This window comes from Rhinopithecus roxellana, chromosome 20 (genome assembly GCF_007565055.1).
Source record: "Rhinopithecus roxellana isolate Shanxi Qingling chromosome 20, ASM756505v1, whole genome shotgun sequence".
Lineage (NCBI taxonomy): Eukaryota > Metazoa > Chordata > Mammalia > Primates > Cercopithecidae > Rhinopithecus > Rhinopithecus roxellana.
The window spans coordinates 56,093,818-56,119,273 of NC_044568.1; the positions used below are offsets into that span (position 1 = coordinate 56,093,818).

A 25,456-nucleotide genomic window follows, 5' to 3' on the forward strand; every position below is an offset into this window, starting at 1 on the left:
GTGCAACCTCTGCCACCCAGGCTTGAGCTATCCTCCTGTCTCAGCCTCCCAAAGTGCTGGGATTACAGACCTGAGCTACCGTGCCTGGGTCTTCCCTTATTGCATCTTCTTTCATCTCAGTGCTCCTAAAAATGCTCTGGGAGTGGAAAACTATCAAAGTTGCAAAAGCTGCACATAGGGAAATGGCTATGCAGAAAAGCCTAATATTCCCTCCTCTGAGTCAAGTTCATGAATTTTTATTGCATGGACTGTTGTTATGGCTGTTCAAAGGTCTGAATATCCCTGTTTAGTTTTTATAGCCAAATTACAGACCCTGATTTCTCTATCTGGAAAACAACCAAAATGAGAAAACAAGATGGGTATTGGGGGGTACTAACCAAGCCCACATCAACCCACTGAGATTCAGAACTACAGTTTTTTAGGTCAGCCAGAGAGAATCTGACCACAGAACTCACTCAGCCCATGTCGAGCTTTAGCCCATGTGGAGCTTTGTGCTTCTGCAGTAGGGGGAATGAAAAGATCCTGGGAGATGGTACTGCCTACAGGTCAGGCACTGCAAAAACATAGGCCTGATATGTGGGTCTGAGCCTATGAGAGAGGCCATCATCGAGTCTCTGGAGCTCCAGAATCACAGTAAGTAAATACCCAGTCATCTACCCAAACCCAAGCCCTGACTCCACACAGCAGGGAGCTCCATTCCTAACCCTTCATCCTGAGCAAACTTGCCACATTTTTAAATATAGCTCAAGACCAAGCCTATCCAAACTGATTAATCAAAGGAGAGACTCAGTATCTTCAAGGCCTGGGAAAATCAAAAGAACCAGGAAGGAAGTCTGCTTCAGTCTTCTCTAGAGAGAAGTTGGGGTTCATGCATTTTTGTCCCCAGGACAGGCCAAGACAGGCCCTCACTGGAGGCTATCAGACTTTTTGACAGGATTCCTAAAGACCCACTGGCACCAAAAAAGCATCCAGAAAGGATGAGTCTATCTAGGAAGGCATCATCTGGCCTGGCTCTTGCTGAAATGAAACTATGAGGAACTTACAAGTACCAGCACCCTTTCCTTCACTGCCTACGCAGAATCACACAGCATTCTCCAAGAAAGGAGGATGCTGGGAGGGAAAACCCAGGAAACTCTGGGGAATTCGCAAAAAGGAATTCTTGTATGATGTCTCATGCTTGGGCTAGATAATTCTCAATGGGCTTAAGTCCCTCAGCCAATGGTATTCATAGGCCATTTCTACCCCCACCAGCAGGCATAGCTCAGGGAACCCTTACTGGCGTATCTCCACTCACCAGGACTGGCCGCATCTCACAGAAAACCAGGAGGGAAGCCAGCTCTATGTCCTCGCTGTACCCATTCTTCAGAGGAACAGACCTGAATCCTGAAGCAGAACAAGGAGGAAAATGCAAAGGCAGGTAATTAATGACAGACCTTAGATTTTTTTGGAGGATGCCCAGGGATCACAGGCCTAGTTCAAAGAGAAGAGAAGTCAGTGCCCCCTGCTGGGGGCTGACTTTGTGGAAGCCGGAGGTCCTATCCTGATGGTTAGGGATACAGGCCAACAGCTATGACTGACTGGTCCATACAGGGAAGCAAGTTTAAAAATATCTACCATCACTCAGAAGAAATTAAAACCCACAGAACATTCCACATTGAGTGTAGTGGTTGCAGCTGTGGTTCAATTCCTTAAATACTCCTGAGACCAAAAGAGTAGTGAATCCTCATCCATTTCCTCCACTTAGAGCCTTAGAAAGCACAGGACCAGGGAGTGTGTTTTATCTTTAAAGATTTCCAATGGGAGGAAATCTTTCTGTCCCTTAGTAGTTCATAGCAGTATTGATCTTCCTCCTCCGAAAGCCATTCCCTGTTTACAAGTAGGACCTATGTTTGACAGTCATTTAAATGTTTATTTTTATTTAGGGCTGAAGGGTGGGGGCGAGTTGGAGCTGAATCTTCCCCACCCCCACCCCCATTCAGTCATGTTTAAGGCAACACATCTCAAAGGTTGGTTTGCTGGCTTCTTTTAATTTAGTATAAAAGAACACAGGGCTAAAACAGAACTGTCACTCCCACCCAATCCTCCTCTCTGTCCTAAAAGGAACCATTGTTAACAGTATCTTTCCCAAGATTGCCTATGCATATGTTTGAGTTGCTTTTAAATCACAAATGAGAGTGCCTTACCAGTTAGCATTGTATCTTAGAGATTGTTTCTGTGGTCCTAGTTTGTCTTGAAAGCATTTATATCATATCTACTGATTCTCCAAGACAAGCAATGCCCAAAATAGGACCCTCCCACTGTTTCCTCTGTGCCTTCCACCATTCAGATTTTGGGCTTATTTCTCTTGGAACATTTTATACTCTCAGTTCATTTATCACCTTCAAACAATATCCATTGAATCCCTTTCCACTGCTTATGAAGAGGAAAGTCGCATACTTACACAAACCTGTACCTTTTCTCCTTTTCTTCCCCCAACTTCTCCTTTTACACCCCTAAGGTGTATGATTTCTGTATGGACATGGTGTATAATATTTGCATTCCATTTTGTAACCATAATTCTCCCACAAAGGGAGGCTTATGTTTTTCTGGCATTTTAATATAAAATTCTTAAACATACAGCAACACTAAAAAAGTATTACAAAGAACACTTGTATACCCACCACCTAGATTGTATGAAACTTTCACTCTACAGTTGTCCCCTTGATATCTATGGAGGACTCATTCAGGACTTCCCCAGATACCAAAATCCTTGGATGCTCAAGTTCCTGATATGAAATGACATAGTTGGCCAAGTATGGTGGCTCATGCCTGTAATCCTGGCAATTGGGGAGGGCAAGGCAGGAGGATCACTTGAAGCCAGGAGTTCAAGACTAGCCTAGGCAACATAGCAAGACCCCATCTCTACAAAAAATAAAATAAAAAATTTAGCTGGGCACGGTGATGCACACCTGTAGTCCCAGCTACTAGGGAGACTAAGGCAGGAGGATTGCTTGAGCCGAGGAGTCTGAAGCTGCCGTGAGCTATGATGATCATAGTGGTGTGACACCACTGAATTTCAGCCTCAGTGACAGAGGAAGACCCTGTCTCTAAATAATTAAATGATGTAGTATTTGCATATAACCTATGCACATCCTCCCATATATTTTATCTCTAGATCATTTTAATATCCAAGACAATACAAATACTGTGTAACTGTTATACTGTATTAAGGAATAAGAAAAAAGTCTGTATATGTTTGATACATAACGTTTTCAAAAATATTTTCAATCCAAGCTTGGCTGGTTGAGTCCACAGATCCAGAGGGCCGACTGTGCTTGTTTTGTCATGTATTTATCCACCCATCAATCCATCTTATTTATGTATACAATTCAAAGTATGACAAAGACATCATTATATTTTCCCCAGCATGCATCTCGCCACCCAGAGCTCAGTATTGGTTTACAGTGTTCGTCTTCTGATACACAATTTTATACATAAGGAAATGTACAGATTCCTATTTTTTAATGGCTCGATGCTCATCATCTTACTGAACTCTGTGGATGCCTTCATTGGCTAAATGTGTCCTCTTTTGTTCTCTTCAAAATGAGCCCATGGGACACAGAATTCCTGAGCTGTGCATGTTTGAGAGCATCCGTCCTTTGATTTTATAGTTGAATGACAGTTTGAGTGGGTATAAAATCTGAATATTTTATACCCACTCTTTTCCTGGTAGGGTTTTGGGGACACTGCTCTCATTGAATATACTGCTGTGAAGAAGTCTTCTGACCTATTTTTTCCCTACGGATACAATGTGATTTTTGTTGCTAGTTTGTTTTTTGCCTTGACCAAGCCTCACAGAATTCTTGCAGTCTAGCCCAGTGACAGACCAACATTAATGCAAATATGAATCACCTGTGAATCTTGTTAAAATGCAGATTCTGACTTGGGAAGTCTGGGGTGAAGCCTGAGATTCTGCATCTCTAATGAGCTAATCTGTGGACAGTGGGGAAGAATTAAGTCTATGTTATGGTTTGGCTCTGTGTCCCCACCCAAATCTCATGTTGAATTGGGATCCCCAGTGTTGGAGCTGGGGCCTGATGGGAGGTGACTGGATCATGGGGGTGGACTTCCCACTTGCTGATCTCATGATAGTGAGTTCTCATGAGATGGGGTTGTTTAAAAGTGTGTAGTACCTCCCCCTTCACTCGCTCTCTTTTCCTCCTTCTGGCCATGTAAATATGTGCTGGTTTCCCCTCGTACCAGGATTGCAAATTTCCTGAGGCCTCCCCAGAAACAAAAGCCTGTACAGCCTGCAGAACTGTGAGTCAATCAAACCTCTTTTCTTCATAAATTACCCAGTCTCAAGTATGTCTTTATAGCAGTGTGAGAACGGACTAATACAGTCTAGCTGCTGATTGACTGTTAGGATGAACTGGAATGACGGCTCCATGGTGTTCCTGGGAGGCTATCAGGTAGCCTGTATACTCCAATAGCATGGTTCCAGGCCAGACAGTACTATCTGACACTAGGCAAGTGCCTCTTAAATCAGAGACGTGAGCTCTGCCCCCATGGCCAGCTATCTCCAGCTCTGTGTAACTTCTCTCACTGCCCAAGTCCCATTTTTACGCACTGGGCAGCCCTCCTTGTATACTGGAGTCTGCTCAAAGGTGTTTCCCAATTTCACCCAAAACAGAATCATTTTTCTTCTTATTTCTAGTCATTTCACAGGGGAAAGGGAAATACAGACACGTTTTAAAGTAAGATCAATGCTTCGGGCTTTGAGGGCCCAGTGAGAGGGCAGCCTGCAGAGGAGGAACACGGGGTTCGAAATTAGACATTCCTGGGTTTGAATCTCAGCTCTGGTCCTACAGGTGTGTGACCTTGAGCACGTTAAGTCATAGTTTCTAGGCCTCAAAGTGCTCAGAATTTTAAAACCAAAGATAAAACCCCTTTCACAGGATTACTGTGAGGATTAAAAGAGAAAGTTTAAGGTACCTAACACAATAAAGGCTGCTTCTTTCCTTCCTGCGCTCCAGCTGGTTTAAAAGCTTAAGTGCATCTCTAATGACAATGGGCGAAGTTTATTTTTTGAGTTTGGAAGCCCCTCAATGCCTTCTGTTCACTCTATTTCATTCCTCCCATGAATATGGATGTGCCAGGCACTGCTAGGCGCTAGAAAGGAGCGAGGAAAGGTCCCTGCTGAGAGTATCTCACAGTCGGGGGAGGATGAGGTCACATTTTTAATCTCCCTTGAGGTTTTGACCTTTGTTTTTTCTAAATCTCCAAGCTAAGTCATTGCATTCTGCAGATGAATTGACACACTTTGATGCCCAGTAAGGTAAGGAGGTTTTATCATCAACTCTGACATCTCTGCAAGGCACTGGGAGGGGTTATGAGGGTCACGGCCTTCATCCTTCAAGAGGATGTCAGGGTAACCAGGGGGTTTCAGCACAGCTACCTGGATGAGTCCAGTAGAGGAACTGGCAGGCAGTTACCATAACAAGAAGTCTGTTACAGCATCAACGCTAGGAAGCTAAAGATGTACCAGAAGCTATACTTCCTGCACCAGCAGAATTGGTTGCATTCCTACGCCTTATTAGACTAATCTAAAAGAAGCAAATTAAGGAATCAGCCTCAGTGCTGGGTTCAAAGTAGTTCACAGGCCAGGCACAGTGGCTCACTGCCGTAATCTCATCACTTTTTTTCTGACCAACATGGCAAAACTCCATCTCTACTAAAAATACAAAAATTAGCCAGATGTGGTAGTGTGCACCTGGAGTCCCAGCTACATCAGGAGACTGAGGCAGAGGTTACAGTGAGCTGAGATCACCCACTGCACTCCAGCCTGAGCGACAGAGCAAGACTCTCTCTTAAAAAAAAAAAAAAAAAAGGTAGTTTATAGTGTGGGTGAGTTAACCCAGAAGGGTTGCCAAATATCAGGCCTCTTACAGATGAATACTTATTATTTATTGCTAGAGTAGCAATATTCATGAAAATGAACATTTCTAGAGTGCTAAAAAAAAAAAAAAAAAAAATCAAAGTTTAAACATTTTCCCAAAGTCTTAACTTGCTGAGGAATTCATTTCCTCAATGGTAAGATAGGCAGCCTTGACACAGTTTGGTTTTCTCAAAGTGCCATCCAAGGACCACCTGGGGAGCTGCCTAAAGATGCACGCTCCTGGGCCCCATCCTGGGCTGACGCAGCACCCTGTGGTGGGTCCAGGAACCTGCATTTTCTTTTGAGTCTTGCTCTGTCACCTAGGCCGGAGTGCAGTGGTGCAACCTCAGCCTCCCAAGTAGCTAGGATTACAGGTGTGAGCCACCGTGCCCGGCCAGCACCTGGATTTTCTAGCATGCCTGCTGCTCAGAAATTGGGCTCCTGCCCAGTAGCAGAAATGGTCAGGTTTATGATATTATACTAAGAAAGGTGGAGGTTGAAGGGAATGTCTGAAAACAAAAAGGATCCAATTCAGCTCTTCGTTGAGCCCCAGGTTTCCAAACAACATCAAAAGACTGTATTTTTATATAAGTAACTAAAAATGACAGTCATCTTTCTCTTGAAAAATGATCCTCAGAAAACAAGGGAACAGTGACCTCTTGAGGAATCCGGAAGAATCTATGATCTCATGCACCATGCATCAGAAATACTAAAGGAAGAGGAAGAAGGAAATTCAACATCCAGCAAGGAAGGGCCTATTTGACAAACATTATACCTCAAATCCGGTGGGAAAGTAAATATATAGAAGCTAAGGAGAGCCGGTTTGTTTTTGTAAACGACTGGCTCTAGAAGCAGCAGGGTCCCAAATCCCCTCACCTGGAGGTGTCTCTCTCCGCCGTGCAGGAGGGGCTCAGTCATCTGGAATTCAACAGTGTTCTTAAGAGCTGGTCGTATGACCCAGCTTGGCTTGGTTGCAGAAAAATACGAAATGACCCTCCTCATACCATGAACGGGGTTTTGTGTTTTCTTCAGCAGGGAAGAAAACTAACAATTCAAAGAAGTAAATTAACCCTGCCCAATTTTATACAAGAGGAAGGTGAATTCTGAAGGATTTGGGGAGTTGGACTCTCGAGATTGTAACTCCCCCTCCCAAGATGCCAAAGGTCTCTCCCTTGCCACCCTCTCACACTGCCAGCCAGAGAGCAGGAGGGAGATCAACCCAGACTTAGCCCTGGCTAGGGAGAAGCAAACCGTGTATAATATTACAAAATGAAATCAAACTGCAGTGCCAGGTTGACGATCCACTAACAATCCAATTTTGCATGTAGACATCCCACTTCGAGGGGCATAGCCTCCCCTGTCACCCGCTTCCTCCCACCTGTGTGCTACATGACAGGCTGTACGTGCACCAGCTCTCCAAGCCACCCAGTCGGTTTTACAGTGATTCCATCCAAACCAGGAAAAATGATTTTTCATTCTTTCTGAAGCCAGCAGCCAAACCAAAGTACAATGCCAGCCCAGATTGAACATCTTAATTAAAATGCCTCTTACCTGATTTGATTGCTTTAATGGGGTAAGTGGCATGAGCAAGAAAGTTGGGATCACTGAACATATCTTCTTCGTAAACCACAAAGCGCAGAAATGCCAGGTTTGGGTCATAAATTTCAAATGTCACCTTCTCCTGTGTTGGAGCCCAGATAGGGCTGAGGCCATTATCATCTGGAAGGAGATCAAAGCTCATTAGAGGCCGCCTTGGAGCTGCCCCCTTCTGGTAAGACAATCTCTGCATCCTTCAGCTGTGAATCCCCTTAGCAACCATGTAAATAAATATGCATCTATGCCAAGATCTAAGAAAATCTGAGTAATTTTCTTCACTCCCCCACCCCACCTTGAGCAATCCTTGAAGCTGCTGTTGCAGGCTGGTCCCTTGGTGAGCAGAGCAAGGAGACCACCTCCATCTCCCCTCCCCAGGATGGGGGAGAAGGGAAGAGGGGAGGTGTTCGCAGAGCAGGAAGGTGGAATTTGGAAAAAATGAAAGAGGAGAAGAGAACCTGCAAGCCACATCCACCAGCAGGGGATTCTACAGCTGCAGGTGAGAGCCCAAGCCTCACAGAGCAAGCAAGCAGCAATCCTGCAACTCTCCAAAAATGCCAGTTTACTCGGTCAGCATCTGAGTTGTTCATTCGGCTACTTTTTACCAGGGGCAAGGTTCCTGTGCCTTAGAAGGCCCACCATTCGCGGTTCCCTCCTGGCTTTTCCTGGAAGAGCAAGCATTCCTCCTGCCCTCTAGGGGCTAAGCTCCCCCAGGTTAGGCTGATCCTCTGGTCAGGTCAGCCATGTAGGTTCACCCCCTCTCTCCGTGTCTCTGCCTCTTGGCCTTTGACTCAGTAGATCAATCAGATTGGGCTGTTGCACAAAGAGGACGAACCTAGTGTCAGGGCCTCACCTAGGATTCCAGACTTGGGTTACAGGCAGGCAAACAGCACTGGGGGAAGGTCTGAGGATTTAATAAAGTGGCCCTTTGTATCCCCTCCTCAAGCTGAGCCACATGGGCAAGAGGGAGGAAAGAAAACCTTGGACCACTAAAGTGCATTGCAAAATACCCCAGGAAGAGCACTCCCACAAAGGAGTCACTGGCCGGACGTTTCAAAGCAGAGGGGCCAAGGCGACTTACTCACAACCGTCGTCTTGAACTTGTTGTTGTCATAGTCGGCGCCACAGATCTCTACCTCTACAAAGGGACAGGCAATACTTCGTCCAAGTTTGGGGAGATGGCGAGCACCGAGAACCTGGGACACCGAAGGGAAGCATTGGAACCCTCCTGGGGTCCTGAACAAACAGCCTAGCATGGATTGCGACTGGGTTCTAGAGTGACACTGGATGAGTTCAATGCCAGCCCTAATTTTCCCAAATTCACTGGAGAAGCCAGAGCAACCTTCTGCGGTGGATGAAGGTGGACTGTGGTATATCCCACAGTTCCTCAGCATCAGCCTGGGTCTCAGCCCCATATGCCACCTGACTCAACAGGTAAAACTCACCTGAGCTCATGCATGCACATCCATGCCCAAGTAGGTGCCTCTGATCAAGGCAGAGCTTAATCACTGGATCTCCCCACCCCCAGGAAAGGCTGAGGGACAACGTGGCATTCTTTTTGTAACTGCAGTTTACTTAAAGGCCTGTGTTTACATATGCTTCTTCCCCCCACCGCCCTTAATTTCATGAGAAATGCAATTCATTTCTCTACTTTTCAAAAATTCTTACAAAGTAACAGCACTTTCTCTGAAAATCAGATGAATTTTAACAAGCGCTGGAACTGGACAAAGTAAGGAAAAAAATGTCTCCATTAAGACCAAATGGCTGTTTCCCATGTTTTCTTTCTCTTTCCAGCCAGAGGCTGACCTCACCGGGACCCCAGAAAGACAGGGTCACACCTCACCCCCACAGACGACAAGGGGAGGTTTCCCCTCCCTTTCTCCCAAACGACCGTGGAGTGTACTGTAAGAAAAAGATCCTCACACACTGCCTGAATGTGGGTAGTTTAGTTTAAACAAGACAACAAGCCTTCCTAGCCATGGGTTCCCCGCTCTCAAGGCAGCGTCGGCCCAGCCCCCAGGGAGGGCAGCTGGCTCCCCTGGCAGGAAGGGAGGGCTGGCTTTACCTTGACCGTCAGCGTCATCAGGATCTTCCTCTGGGACTCGGGTGGCATTGGGTCATATTTCTCTGTCCTCATGCTCTCAGGCTGCAGAACGTAGCCCGTGCGCCCATTGAGAGAAAACAGCGCGTGATTCATCTGCATGAACTTATCTGGGAAGGAAAGTGAAGGCCTGCTGTGAGTCAGGCATAAGCATGCTGGCCTCCTAGGCCAGGAGTTCCTAGGTGGGGAATGAATTACACCTTTTCCCACCATGAATGTGAGGCAGCTGTTAAAGTAAGTATCTCACTCGAAGAAAATATAGGGTTTCTAGACAACAAAATCCCAGACTGGGGAACACCTTTCCAAGTATGTCACAAAATCCCGAATCAAAAGAAAAGATTCAAACTAGTGAAAAGTATCTATGTAGAAACAAATTGCATAGGCTATTTTAATTCAAATGACAAATACATGAATATAAATTTTTAACCTCTTAGTTCTGATACATCTATGCTATAAATACCTACTGCATAGATACGTCGGGTAAGAAGCACAAACACTTTGCAGAAAAGAAAAGTCACTGCTCCTTAAATAAGAGAAAAACTGGTTAATGTCACAAGAAGAACCTCTAATGGACTACAGTATGTCAGTGTTCACCTCTCAGTTGTGCAAACGCCAACAAGTTCAACGAAACTCAGTGAAGTTATACAAAGAGTGGACTCCAACCTCCACCTATTTGCATCTCCGCCCACAAGCTCTCTGGAGGGCAGTCTGGCAGCGTGGCTTAGCTCAGGCACACCTGCAGGCACATCTTCAGTGGTTTCTTCAGGGCAAAGTGGATCAAAATGCAAGTGCTGCTGGACCCTCCCTGCGCTTCTGAGAATTCTGTCCCACAGACATATTCCTACATCTGTGGAATGGCGCTCACGTCAGGGTACAGAAGGCAGTGCTGTCTGTGACGCAAATAATGGGGAACACCTACATGTGCCTACACGGGGACTTGTTAAATAAATGATTGTTCCATTCAATGGAATCCAAGGTGGCTACAAAAAGAATGTAAAGGAGGCTACTGATGAATAGATCCCCGAAAGAGGTTTTAAATAACAACAACAAAAGCACAAAGCCCCATGATTTATGCAACCACTTGGTGTCCAGAAGTCTGTGTATGTTGGTTGTGCCACCATATGAATGTCTCTGGAAGAAAGTCTGAGCAGAATGCCCTCCCAGAGCAACAGGCCAGGAGAAGAGGGCTCCAAAGATGCTTTAATTACATGAGCTAATGCATTTTCTATTTCTCTTAAGCCAGACTAACTCAGCCTCTGTTACTTGCAATCATGAAGCCTGCCTGAGCCAAGCACCCTTCGGTCCGCTCATCCCTCCGTTCAGCTGCTGGACCTCATACGAACCAGCACTCTGCTCAACCGTGCAGTCCCTCAGACAAACCACTGGCATCTCTGACCCAAGCTGACTTGGCCTGGAGTGATTGCCACCACCACCTTGCAGGGACTGGACTACCTTCAGTCTGCCTTTACCTGCCGTCTGGAAATTGAGTGCCACCATCTGAGAACCGCACAGCCAGAGGCGGAAGGGGTCGTAGTTTGAAGAGTCAACTCTTTGTCCCTTTGGGTAGACGCGGGTCAGGCCCTTTTGATTGTACCTCAGGAGGTCGACGGGCTTCTGCCTGCTGATGCTGTCAGCCTTCGTCTCCACAAAGGAGCGGATTTCTCGGAAGTCAGGATTTTCTGCACACAGAGAAAAAGGTCAACGCTACTTCTGTGTCTCATCTCTGCATTTTCTTAATGTTCGGTGCAATGGCTGGATGCTCCGATTATAAAAGGAAACCAGGAATCTCCCTCTTTGACATTCAGGGGGTTCTGATGATATTGTCCCAATTGGTGTCACTACGGACTTTTGCCCTCTGGGGGTTCCAGGTATTAAAAAGGGACCTAGTTTTCCCACCGCCTTTTAGTCTAGAATTATTGTAATTTACTTTTTTTTAAACTACCAACATCCTTGAACAAGAAAACACAAAAGCAGTAGTTATAGAAGAGGGAATATGGGGATGGTTTTAGGTGAGAGAAAATCTTGGGAGTGGAAGATCCAGAGAGATCACAGACACAAGATGAACACACTGAGAATCACCTGCCACTGCCCACAGGTAGAGTTGCGATGTGGGTGCCTGGGCGGGGAAGGGAGAACAAAAGGAGAGGGAAAGGGACAGGCCTCATCTTGGCTCCCTCCCATCCAGCTGTGGTGGGATAGCAGGCAGTCAACACGCTGAGCCTGCTGAGTCCTGAGCTTTGACATCTGTCCCTGAACAGAGGTTCCTAGGGACTGGCCTCCCCGCAAGTTAACTCAGGGGTCTAGTATTGTCTGGCTGGTCTTCTCTTCTAAGATGAAAGATAAGGAAGCACCCCAAAGAAAAAAATATGTACGGCATCATCAAAAACTTGCTACCTGCAGAACATGGTGGAAGGCCCCTTTTTTAACTATATCTGTGGTGGGCTGAGTAATGGCCCCTGAAGATGTCCAGGCCTTAATCTCTGGAGCCTGTGCATGTGTCACTTGATATGGCAGAATAGACTTTGCAGGTGTGATTAAGGAGCTTGAAATGGGAGACTTAGCCTGGAATATCCAGGTAGACCTAATGCACCACAAGGGTCCTTATAACAGGGAAGTAGGAGAGGAGAAGCCCACTGTGACCACAAGCCAAGGAATGCCAGCAGCCCCCAGAAACTGGAAGAAGGAATTGCTTTCCCCTCTGGAGGGAACACAGCCCTGCTGACATCCTGATGTTGACCCCGACACCGATTTCAGACTCTGGCCTCCAGAAATGTGCAAGAATAAATATTGTTTTCAGCCACCACATTTGTGGTAATGGCAATAAGAACTAATCCACCCACTAAGTGGGTGATATGGTTTGGCTGTGTCCCCACCCAAATTTCACCTTGAATTGTAGCTCCCATAATTCCCACGTGTTACGGGAGGGACCTGGTAGGAGATAATTTAATCATGGGGGTTTCCCCTGTACTGTTCCTGTGGTAGTAAGTCTCACGAGATGTGATGGTTTTATACGGGGTTTCCCCTTTGCTTGGTTCTCATTCTCTCTCATCTGCTGCCAGGTAAGATGTGCCTTTCACCTTCTGCCATAATTGTGAGGCCTCTCCAGCCACGTGGAACTGTGAGTCCATTAAACCTCTTTTTCCTTATAAATTACTCAGTCCCAGGTATGTCTTTATCGGCAGCATGAAAATGGACTAATACAGTGGGTTTTCCTACTGAGACACCAAAAGAGCTGCTTCCACCAGCTCCCTCACCTGGAGGACAAACCCGAGGTGAGGCCATCTCCCGGGAGCAGTTAAGAACAGGAGCACGCACCCACTCTGCCCTCTCTGAAAATAGCAAACTCGAAAGGAAGGAAGTTTTCACTGCAGTTATAGGGCAGATTCTTAGGGAAGATGTTACCTAAGTTGTCCTTGGTTTTGCTGGTTGGTTTGCAGTAGACCACCAGATCAGAGAGCTCGATGGCGATGGACTGGTTCTTCTCCCAGTACTTCATGTTGTTCTCCTGTTTGGAGTTCACCGTCTTTAGTGCCCGCCCCTGAGAAATCCCATCTTCCCAGCTCGCCCTGTGTTTTTTCTCCTGCATCCCCACTTTGCTTTCTCGCATGCTCGGATCTTTAATATGGTTGAATGTTTTCCTTTCCTGAAGACAACCCTGCTCCTCTCATTTCTTCCTCTGTCAAAATTCTTGACAAAGCTATTTCCACGAGGATTTGGTGTCCAGCTCAGTCCTGGCCATAGCCCTCAAATATAGCTGAGGTCAGGATGGCAGGGGAAGGGGGCTGTTCTCTGTCACCACCCCTCTGTCCTTAACTCTGCCTCCTGTCCCCTCCCCTAAAGCCACACTGTTAAGAGTGTCTCAAATTCTAGTTCTTCAAATCCTCGTGGGCTCTGTGGACCCCAGCATCTTTGTCATAACTGCTCCCCAACTCTGCCCATCAGGGCTCTGTCCAAGGGACCACACTACCCAGTGGCCAGACTATGTGCCATGGACTCAGGAGGTGCCTCCTTCAGAGGACCCACCGCCAAATCTAACCCCTTGCATGTAAGGATGAGCTTCTCACTTCACCCCAAAGCAGGCAACCCTGTTGGGCCTCCCCAAATTCTACCAGACTTTTATTGGCCAAGGGAGGACCTTGAGAGAATATTTAGATAATAACGGTCACCATTTGGGGGGTGCTTAGCTCTAGGCGTCACAGGCTAAGCACTGGATGGATACTACCTAAGTCAGTCCACACCCTGACAGGGAGAATTATCTCCGTTTAACAGAAGTTGAGTAGCTTATCTCAGCCTTCACAGCCAACCAGTGTCGAGACCAGATGCTGCCAAAGCCCTGTTAACACGGGGTGGGCTCCTGCCCCGCCCACCACATGCTCCAGCTCTGCTTTGTCCCTCACACCCCGTCAGCTGCCAGGTTCTGGAGACAATCTCACTAAAATGCCTCCTGCATCCAGACCCAGACTTCCTATCCCGGCTGCCACTGAACCACAGCAATGCCCTCCTGACTACTCGTCCTGCTGCCCATATACCCTCACCCCACTGGTCCATCAAATCCCTCCTTCTAGACCCAGCCCAAATCATTCCTTCTCTGGGAAGCTGATGTGCTTAGGCTTTGTGTCCCCATTCAAATCTCTCATCTTAAATTGTAATCCTCAGGTGTTGAGGGAAAGACCTGGTGGGAGGTGACTGGATCATGGGCTCGGTTTCCCCCATGCTGTTCTCATGAACAGCGAGTTCACCAAGATCTCCTGGTTTTATAAGGCAGTTTTCCCTGCTCTTGCTTACCTAGTCTAGGGTAATATCTTTATAGCAGTGTAAAAACGAACTAATCTGTGGATTAGCTCCAGCCAGGACTGGGAAGGGATATTGCCCTCTTGGAACCTGCCAAATCACTCACTGCCTCAGCTGGTGGGTTCTGCTTCTCACCGTCCCTTGCCTGACTGTCCTACATTAATGCCATTCAGTGCCAGTGCACAGACCTTACTTCCCCACTGAGATATGGCCCTTGATGGCAGGGCTGTGCACATAGCAAGTCTTCAGGTGATGGTGGTCACTAGGTGAGAGGGGCAACATGACCCAGTTGTTAAGACAGTGGGAACTGGAACGTGAGTTTGAAAGCCGGCCCGGCTGTTCTCAGACTGTGCCAGCTGGGCAAGCCATACAGTCTCCTCGTACCTCAGTTTTCTCAGCTGTAAAATGAGGCCGTTATGAATCCTTACTTCACAGGGCTATTGCAAAAATTAAACAAAGAGGCCTTCGCACTCTCTGGGCACATGGTAGCTACTCATACTGCCCCAGGAGACACCTCCCCTAGGCAAACAACCAGAAAGTCATGTTTTGTAAACAAGCAGGTGAAGGCACCCAATTTCTTCTGTAAGAACGCCTTCACGCATGAGTGCTGACAATTCCCAGGGCCAAAGTGGACCTTGGCAGTGACCAGCAAACGTGAGCTCCAGCTGTGACCACATCATCAGGACAGCTTCGAGTGTGACTCTAAGCCCCTGATACTGGCTCTAGCTTGTCCACATACCCCCAGCTTCTGTCAGCCCTTTCCATCCTTCCTGAATGTCCTTGTGGACACAGCAAGCTCTAGGGGTCAGGCTGGAAGGGCTGTGGTGGGTGGAAAGTGCATGAACTAACAGGTAAAGAAGGTGTCAGCCAAGCAGTCAATAGCCAAGTGCTGGAACAGAAACCAAAGCCATGTTTCTTTTCCAAACCTCAGGTTTTCTCCTGGTCCTTGAATTAACTTGACTTTGTACTCTTAGTGCACAGTTTACACCACGGGGTTGTCAGCAGACAGGAAACCCCAGAAATAGCACAGCTCACCTCCAATGACAACAGAATTGCTTAAAATGAGGGAGTGGGCATGCCTGTCGAATTCTGGAATGTTGGCCTCACACAAAACTACAGCGTTATGGCAAGGTATGGGGCTTCACTTTTTCTGTTTCCTCCCAACCTCAGCAGAAGACAATATCAGTTCAGGAAGAAACGCCAGCTGCTGCTTCAAAATTGCATGACAAGGCCAGGCACAGTGGCTCGTAATCCTAGCATTTTGGGAGGCTGAGGTGGGCGGATCACTTCAGGTCAGGAGTTCAAGACCAGCCTGGCCAACATGGTGAAACCCCATCTCTACTAAAAAATACAAAAATTGGCTGGGAATGGTGGTAAGCGCCTGTAATCCTAGCTACTTGGTTGGCTGAGGCAGGAGAATCACTTGAACCCAAGAGGTGGAGGCTGCAGTGAACCAAGACCCCGCTGCTGCACTCCAGCCTGGGCAACAGAGTGAAACTCTGTCTCAAAAAAACAAAACACAAAAACTGCATGACAATTACTCTCTGGGCCTGCAGCTGTCATCTCAGAATGGGAAGTCACAATACAGTTGGTGAGACTCTGGAAACCCACTAACTAGAAGGATTTTGTGACTGCCCTCCACCATCAATGAGGTGGCTACAGACCGTGTAACAATGCAGGCACTTAGGGACAAGCAGAGGTCCTGGCAGTGAGCAGACAGTTTATCTGCCGCTGGTTGCCCGAGAGTGGAATGGGGCCTTCTTCCTTTGCCCCCCAACACCAGCTCCCCAAAAGGGGTAGCTGTGCTCAGTGCAGGAACTCCGTCAACTCTGCTGTCCCGTTTTTTTCTTTACCCCTCAGATGTAATAATAGAACTTTAAAAATCATTCTCATGAAATCTCAGCAAATATAAAAACCAATTCGGAAGGAATGTAGACCAAAGGCCGCCAACAGCAGCCTTGAACAGCTCAGCTTCATTTCAGAAACCCTCACGCAGCAGGAGAGGAGGTGCAAGGCAGGGGAGAGACAGAGCCTTCTAGGAAAATAACACCTTTCCCCATTAAAGCAAAGCAGAGAGAGACGGAATACGCTATTTGGAGATTTTTCAAATAAACCTCAGGGTTGTGGCGCCCCCCTGTGCCTCAGAGCTGTACTGCAGCATCAGAGGCACTCGAGGGCCTAGAAGAGATGGCTTCACTGGGAAAGCCAGACGGACAGCACAGCTGGCTACAAGCTCATGGTTCCTCCCCCATGGCTGGTGGTGTGAAAAGCCATGGGAAGAAGTAGGAGCCCTAGGGAAGGCCCCCAGGAGATCCTAGGTCAGAGAAAGACGATGTCCCACCAGGGAGGGTACCCATGGACTGGCCCCCTCTGCAAAGTCTCCGAAAGAGGACACAATGATCCTCTCGTGACCAGGGACTGGCCAAGATGTGAGGCCCTCCCAAGGGGAAAAAAAAAATGACCTGGCCACTGGTGGATGACTAAGTATCTTGGAGGACAGACTCACTGACGCTAGCCAGAAGTCAGAAGGCACGAGAGGCCCCAGGAAGGCTTTAATCAGCCCTTGGGGTCAAGATCTACCTTAGAAGCAAATGGGTCCATGGGAAACCCTACAATTTCTTTCCAGTTCTGCAGCCACAAGGACAGCCCTTACTCCATCATCAAAGACAGAGCATTGCCCATGTCGCTCTGGTATAATGACAAGGCAGTGATTACTTTTGAGTTATGAATTTGGTTCCTCATTTTGCAGACAAGGAAACTGAGGCCCAGAGCAGTGTGGTTGCTTGCCCAGGGTCCAGCCCTGCCAGGATGCAAACTCCAGTATGCCCAGCTCCAGACCTCCTATTCTTATCCAGAAGCTCACACCTTCCCAAAACACTTCCAGCCAGAGACTAGTACTTCAGGTAGCACAGCCCCAAAAAGGTCATTCCCATCTAGAAGGGAAGTTCCTCCACCGCCAAGAACCGTGTCTCACGGATTTGCTGTGTTCCCAGACCCATTCCAGGTCCAGGAAGGTGAGCTCAGTGAGCATTTTCTGTGGGGAGGATCCAGACTGCTTTATATGATCCTTAGAAACTATTCAAAATGCGGAAGGCAGTAACTTCCTTGGTAAGATATGTAGGGCCGCACAGACACCATCACTGAGCATTGCTGCACGCACTCAGCCTTCTGAAGTTTCGAACCAGACGACCAGACCCACCTTCCCAGGGCAGCTCCACTATCCCTGCCTCTCCCTAACAAGAGGTGCTCCTATTGTCTGAACCCACCTGGTCTCCTCTCCCACTTCTGAATAGCACCTGGATCTCTGTTCATCCTGCTGCCTGGACCCACCCACAGCCTCAGCGGAGCACCAGAGCCCTGAGCATGCAGGCCCACCTGCACCCGGTGAGCAGGTGCCTACCTTGGTGTCAATCTTCCAGGTGATCTCTCGGATGCTCTGAAACCACTCGAAGAGCTCCTCCACCCTGTCTGTGGCAAACTCCACCGGAGGGTCGCCCTGCTTCTTGGGCTCCAGGATAAAGACAAAGGGCTTCTGGTTTTTTCCCTGTGGGGCTTTCACTTGGGGGAGAGAGTAAGAAATGTCCCAGTCAGCCTATTAGAGGGCCACAAAGACCAGACTGCACCCTGCCTGAGCCGTTTCTCTCATGGACCAACCGCCACTGCTGTGATCAATGCGGTTAGCATTGATGGGGACATCTACTTTCCATCGGGGTAGGTACACGTCACACACGTCACTGCTCAAGGGATGCGGGGGATTCAGTAGTGTCCTCCAAAAAGATGTGTCGGGTCACCAGTACCTGTGAATGGGACCTTGTAGGGTCGTTGCAGATGTACTTAGGTTAAGGATCTCAAAATGAGATCATCTTGGATTTAGGGCAATTCCAACACCCAACAACTATTAGTATCCTTGTAAGAGAAAGGAAAGGGACACTTAAGATGCAGGGAAAAAAAAAACAAAACATTAAAATGCATGAGAGAACCTGAAAAAAATACCCTCTTGTCCACTTTATAGACACATGTTCATCTTGACCAAAAGAAACATTGAAAATCTTTTTGATTGACCAATCAGAAAATGCTCTTTGCACTCATCATAAATATTTTTTACAAATTACTAAAGCAATACACGTTCATTTTAAAAAGATTTAAAATATAACTAAGCAACTTGGTATTTTTACAAAATGTTTACCTACAATACATAAAATTTTATGAACTGATTGTTTCACTTAGGATATTGTGCATAATTTTCTGTGTTATGTATAATATTTTATATATAAAGAATAAATAATTCAAATGGCTTTTTTTTTTTTTTTGACAGGGTCGCACTCCGTCACCCAGGCTGAAGCACAGTGGTGCGATCTTGGCTCACTGCAGCCTCCACCTTCTAAGATCATGCAATCCTCCCACCTCAGCCTCCCAAGTAGCTGGGACCACAGGTGCACACCACCAAGCCTGGCTAATTTTTGTGTTTTTTGTAGAGAGGGTTTCACCATGTTGCCCAGGGCTGGTCTCGAACTGAGCTCAAGCAATCCACTCGCCTTGGCCTCCCAAAGTGCTGGGATTACAGGAATGAGCCACTACACCCAGCTAAATGGCTTTAAAAACAGATGCAGACACAAGGGAGAAAGCCACGTGCAGGCAAATGTGGAGACTGAAGAATGCAGCCACAAGCCAAAAACACCAAGGAGTCACCAGAAGCTAGGAGAGAAATGTGGCATGGCTTCTCTAGACACAGAGAAAGCATCTTACAGACAAGAAAAGATTATGACAGGGAAGCTTATCTGCCAAATAGTATCAGTAGCTAAGATTTCTGAGCTCTTATATTCCAGACAATATTCTAAGCAGATTATATGTACTGCATCTTTCTTTTTTTTTTTTTTTTTTAAGATTTTAAGGTCTTGCTGCATTACCCAGGCTGGTCTCCAACTCCTGGGGCTCAAGGGATCCACCCGCCTCAGCCTCCTGAGTAGCTGGGACTACAGGCACCCTGCTTTTGCTAGGCCCATTTTACAGGAGGCAAAACTGAGGCTGATTAAGAGAAAGTAACACGTGGAAGGTCACACAGCAAGCAGTAGTAAAATCGAGGCTCAGTTCAAACCTGACTCCAAGATTTCCACTCAGAACCACTGAGCCACGTGCCTCTGCTCTGCAAATACAGGGATGGGGGAAGATGATGCAGAGAGCACCAGAAGTGAACACAGGACCTCAGCACATGTGGTGGTCACTTAGGACCTTGATTTTCTCATCTGGTAATGGGAGCAAAGACTCCCTCTCCGACCTATCCTGCTGGATCGTTGTAAAGGAAAAGCAGCAGGTAACAAATGTGGCAAGTAGGCTGGGCATGGTGGCTCATGCCTGCAATCCCAGCACCTGGGGAGGCCAAGGCAGGCAGATCACTTGAGGTCAGGAGTTAAGGCCAACATGGCAAAACCCCGTCTCTACTAAAAATACAAAAATTACCCAGGCACAGTGGCACACGCCTATAATCCCGGCTACTCGGCAGGCTGAGGCAGGAGAATCACGTGAATCCAGGAGCAGAGGCGGCAGTGAGCCAAGATCACACCATTGCACTCCAGCCTAGGTGACAGAGACTCTATCGCAAAAAATAATAATAATAATTAGTTGATGTGTAAAGCAGAGAACTGGCAATAGAAGCACGAGGTTCCTGGGGCTGCTGTCACGTGAGTCCTAGGGACCCATGCCCATGCCTTCCCAGGGAGGGTCATGGGCTGCCCAGAACAAGGAGGCCTGCTACAGAGCCCATTCACATGGGAGCCGCACCACACGCACTTCAAAGCAGGCAGGCTCAAGACCCAGGAAGCCCAGCACACATGAGACCCCGGCCACCACTGGACAAGCCTGGCCTCGGGGCCACGCCTTCATGTCCCCTTACAGCACAGTCAACATGGGTGGGCTGAGTTTCCTGGGCCCCAGCAGAGCAACCAGGAAGCAGAGGTTCAAAGAGAAGTGACAGGTCTGTGGTCTCATAGCAACAGAGAGGCAGAGCTGGGCTTAGAACCCGAGACTCCCAACTCCATGCTGCGTTTCAGCCAGGCTGACAGCTCAGCTTTCCTTCGAAACGCATGGGAAATACAGGCGGATCCTGAGATAGTAAGAGTGATGTTGGTAATAATGTCCGCTAACCACCATCTAGCACTTATGTACCAGACCCTGTTTTAGCATTTACAGTTTTAGCAGAGATTGATAGCAGACATGGCATCATACTCACTGACCAGCCTGACCTAAATACTCAGCTACAGCCGGGGAAGGAGCTGGCATTCAAGACAGGACCCTGTGTCAGCCACCTCCCGGTGTAGGGCGGGGCTGAGGTCAACCCATGGGGGATAGGGGTGGGAATCCAGGCTAAGATGATGTGCGCACGTACCGACGTTATAGGTGTTGAGGTCCAATATTCCTCTGCAAAGAGACCCTAAGGGATTGTCTTCAATAATCTATGAAGAAACAAGACATAACTCACGTTAGTTGTAACGGGAATAATAAAAAGACAACCTGTTTCCAAAGCACACCGTTTAGCAGAGACACTGCCTGTGGAACTGTTTAAAATGCATTTTCATTACCAGATACGTCTACGGGGAGAGAGCTAAATAACGAAGCATGGAGCTGATAGGGACCTGGCGCGCAGAGGGTGCCAAGAGGTTAGGAGTTTCATTTTCCAATCCGTAAAAACGTGCTTTGTGAATTCTAGAACAGGTTTCACAATGCTTCCTCAGATCTGGTTTCAAAACACATCCTAGACCATTTATCTGATCTTATTACAAAATGAGACTCTTTTGCCTACTAAAGCCCAGCTCAAGAACCTTCTGTGGCTCCCCATGTCCTGTGGAAGCAACGCCCATGCTCTGTGATCTGGCTTTTAAGACTTTCAGAGCCGTCATCACCCTTTCCAGCTCTGCCTCCAATGGCACACTCGAACCATCCCAGGGTCTGGCTGAGATGAAGAATATCTTGGGCTTAGGAGAGGTGGCAGAACCAGGCATCCACTCATTGCCTGCACCACCCCAACCCCCAGGCCCGGCACCAGGCAAATGTTGATGCTCAGGTAAGGGCAGCGCAGTATACAGACGCAGCAAGGGCTTCATGTCTCTGTCTCAGTCCAAGCACACAGAATACAACCACATTCCCACTGCCACACCTTTGCTTAGACTGTACTTCCCATTTGGAACTCCCTTCTGCCAGTTTCTCGCTATTGAACTCTTAACTTGACTTGTAAGGCTCAAATACTCCTTCCTCCAGGAAGCCTTCCAAGATTGCCCTACCTCCCTTAGAAAATAAACACCTAGGGCTGTAATGCCGGCACGCTGCATGTGGCTGCTCTCTAAAAAGAGGCGGCAAGGGAACAACCACCAGGTTTACAAAGTCACCAGGAAGGCCTCATCTCACCTTCTGGTTAGACCCACTTGGCTTACTCAACCCGAGCACGTTCTCACTGTCTGGCTGCCCAACATACATGTGTTTCATTTGCAAGTTGCTTAAGCAAAGGACAAATTCCCCATTTGGCCACTTTCACTCCGGTGGGAATTCTCCCTGCATATTCAAACCCTTCCAAACCCAGCACAACCTGATTAAAACACGGCTGGCTTGTCACAGCAACTCACCCGCAACAACTCAATCTCAATTTCCCTATCACTCTGTCTTTCCTGATCCAGAGCTCCACAGAGACCACAAGCAGCACATGGAAACATTCAACCACCGAGATGGCACAGGTCCCTGAAAAACTGGACCCGCAGATCCCTTCTTCCTGTAACAGCATCAAAGAGGGGGACTCGCCTGTTTTTCCAGCTCCTCAACATCTGCAGTTGAGATGTCCTCGACGTAGTTGGATGGGAAGTACTGCTGGATCCTGGTTCCATAGTCTCCTTTCCACCTGGATAAGAAGAAAGGACATGGAGCGCTGTCACCAGGTGGCATGCACTCCCCACTACTGCTTATTAGCACCCAAGCTGCTGGCTTGATTCTGATGGTGACAGGCAGCAAGTGGCCAAGTGACCAGTGTCACTATCTGTGACAACGGAGCTTTTCAAAGGCAACTTCTTTTTTTAATTACCAATGAGTTATTGGGGTCTGATTTCCCTCCTTATCACATGACCTTAATGTTTGATCAAAGATACCCCAAGTCAGAAGTTTCAGTGCTCTAAGTGGAAGTCAGAGACTATACATGACAAAAGTTCACCCCCATTTCAGGGAGGTTGTGAATTTAGAGAGAAGGTGGTTCTGGAGGCAGACAGGCTGGAATGAAATTCCAGCTCTCCCACTGACTGTGGAGGCTTTCTGTGCCTCCGACTATCCATCTGCAAAACGGGGAAATGCAAGTGCTTCCCTCAGTGCGTTTTATTAGGACTCTAAATTAACAAAAGCTGAGTGCTTGGGACAGTGCCTACCTAGTGCACAGTAAATACTCAATAGTGTTAGCTCTTATTATTATTCAGCTAAAACACTGTTCTCTATCTTCATAACGACACTGACAACACGGGACATAATCCCTCTATGAATGTCCCTGGACCCACCAGACGGTGAGCATCTGTAAGACTGATTCCTCCCGGCAAGTCCATGCCCAGACACGCAAACCCTCTCCTTCAACCTGTCCATCTCTTGAGCCACTTTCTGTAGCCAGGGACTCTCCAAAATGCACCTCTGACCACGCCACATGATGGCTCCCCAGGGCCTCTGGAATCCAGCCCAGACTCTTCAACATGGCAACCACGGCACAGCACAGTGTGACCCCAGGACTCCCAGACGTCACCTCCTAACTCTCCATGACATTTGCTCCAGATGACCCATCGTCCCCATCATGCCTCTGCCACGCTGCCTGGTTTCCATTTCTTTGGCCCATGCCCTTGGTACCCAGTTTCCCCCCACTAATTTAAGACTCAGGTTGGGCATTTTCTCTCCCAGGGAATCTTCCCTGACTGCCTCCTAGGCTGAGCACTCTTCCTCTGTGGTCCCCTGGCATCCTGTCCCCACGGTCATCCGAGCAGCCACACCTTATACTTAACGTATAATTATCCGTCTGTCTTCCCCACTATATGAGATCTTTCTGGATCTTTTTGTTTGTTTTGTTTTGTTTTTGAGACAGAGTCTCACTCTATCACCCAGGCTGGAGTGCATGGCACGATCTCGGCTCACCGCAACCTTCGGCCCCCGGGTTCAAGCAATTCTCCTGCCTCAGCCTCCCAAGTAGCTGGGATTACAGGCACGTGCCACCACGTCTGGCTAATTTTTGTATTTTTAGAAGAGACAGGGTTTCACCATGTTGGCCAAGCTGGTCTCAAACTCCTGACCTCAAGTGATCTGCCCTCTTTGGCCTCCCCAAGTGCTGGGATTACAGGCGTGAGCCACTGTACCCGGCTGACCTTTCTGGATCTTAGTCAAGTCTGTGCTCCATGGTGGTGGGAAGAAATTAACCATTTTTTGGTCTGAATAAGCAGAGTGAGGACTGATGCTACCAATTCACCTAGCAGAGACACAGAACCGCGGGTTGTAAGCGCTTTTCACACCCCCCGCACCATTTCTCCAGACGCACTTCTGGCAAGGGCTGGCTGTATTTACAGCGATGATATATACCATCTATCCAGGACTGAGCACTTTGCATTCCCTTCACTCAAGGAGCATCTTGGTTCAGACAACAATTGTTTGGTCCCCTAGCTACAGGGCAACCAGTTTGGGAGTATGCAAAAAAGGCCGTTTCACACAGGCAGCCCCCTGTACCACTACTGCCATCAGAGAGAGAAATGACCACAGTCGCTGGGCGGTTTGCCCACACTCCCTTGCCAAAGAAACTTCTGCCAGTCTCTTAAGACAAGAGCCTTCAAAATTCAGAGAACTGCCTGTCAGACTCATAGAAAGGCATGAAGCCGTCTCACACAGAATGGAAAACTGATTTGGAGTAGTCACCTGGGCTCCTCCCACAACTCCAAAAATGACAGTCACCCACCCAGTGAGCACCAGAATGTGGACCAAGGCAGGAACAGGAGCACAATGAGGGAAAGCCAGTGTGCCTGGAGGAGACCTCAACTCTGTGCCACTTCGAGTGGGGGGACTTGGGCAAAGTCAAGCCTCTGAACTGGGAGAAGCAGATGGACAACACTGCGGGAGCCTCCAAGGGGCAGCAGCAGGGGCTGCAGTAGGGACTGTGATGTCAGCAAGGAGGCCAAACAGGGCAGGCCTACGCCCCTACTCCAGCTCAACAGATAATTCGGCTGCATCTTTGGTTCTGGGGAATCTAGGTATGAATTGGTTTGCAATGAGGTTCTCCTGATTTTAAGAAAAAGTTTGACAAACCCTGGATTAAGGCATCTTGCAAGAGGACAGGGAAGGACTTAGCAGATGAATGGGGTTAACAGTGTAGGCTCTGGGGGTTCAGATTTCAGCCTGCTGTGTGGCCCTGGACAAGTGACTGTACTTCTCAAGGCTTCAGTTTCCTCATCTGTAAAATGCAGGTAACAACAGAACCAACCTTTTAGAGTCATCATGTAGACTGAGTTATTTCAAATGATGTGTTATTTCAAATGTGCTTAAAACAGTGCTTGACACATAGAAGCACTCCATGCATGCTGCTATTCAGATTTCTAAGCCAGGTCTAGTTATCTTGTGGGAGGCAGAAATGCCAGTCTCTGAGGTACTTAAACCAGTGCTGACTGGTTTAATATGAGCGAGTTCTTATTGCTCTCAGACAGAAGTCACCCCACAAAACCACTTGCCCAGAAACCTATCGGTGGGCAGCGAATTTTTCTTCCAAGGTTAAAAAGCGAAGTGGTACTAAATCCCAGCATACTCAGGTACCTTTGCCCTAAAAACATATTGTCTTCAATTCAGGATGTGGCCATTGCATACAGCACGGGACTATGGAATAGCCTAAGAATTTGAATTGGAAATAACACACAGTCTTGTGTATTGTAAAGCGCCTGCACTATTTAGTATTTAGTATTTATTTGCGTGACTTGGAAAGTCTCATTCGCCGCATCTTTAAAGTGGGGATAATCATAGTCCTGACCACAGGGGGTAATGAAGATTTGGTTGAAGATTTGGTTAGACAATGC

General features: G+C 47.7%; 1 protein-coding gene across 2 annotated transcripts in view; it reads right to left on the bottom strand.

Moving 5' to 3' along the window:
* Positions 1-25,456, bottom strand: part of PLCG2 (phospholipase C gamma 2) — a 193,446-nt gene that overhangs the window by 16,111 nt on the left and 151,879 nt on the right. For both annotated transcript variants that reach the window (XM_010375145.2, XM_030924434.1), the window contains 9 exons: positions 22,188-22,284; positions 20,785-20,851; positions 17,803-17,960; positions 13,014-13,116; positions 11,081-11,290; positions 9,576-9,721; positions 8,592-8,706; positions 7,469-7,636; positions 1,295-1,383 (listed from right to left, as the gene is read on the bottom strand). In XM_010375145.2, coding sequence (XP_010373447.1) covers positions 1,295-1,383; positions 7,469-7,636; positions 8,592-8,706; positions 9,576-9,721; positions 11,081-11,290; positions 13,014-13,116; positions 17,803-17,960; positions 20,785-20,851; positions 22,188-22,284 — 1,153 coding nt within the window. The remainder of the gene's footprint in view (positions 1-1,294; positions 1,384-7,468; positions 7,637-8,591; positions 8,707-9,575; positions 9,722-11,080; positions 11,291-13,013; positions 13,117-17,802; positions 17,961-20,784; positions 20,852-22,187; positions 22,285-25,456) is intronic.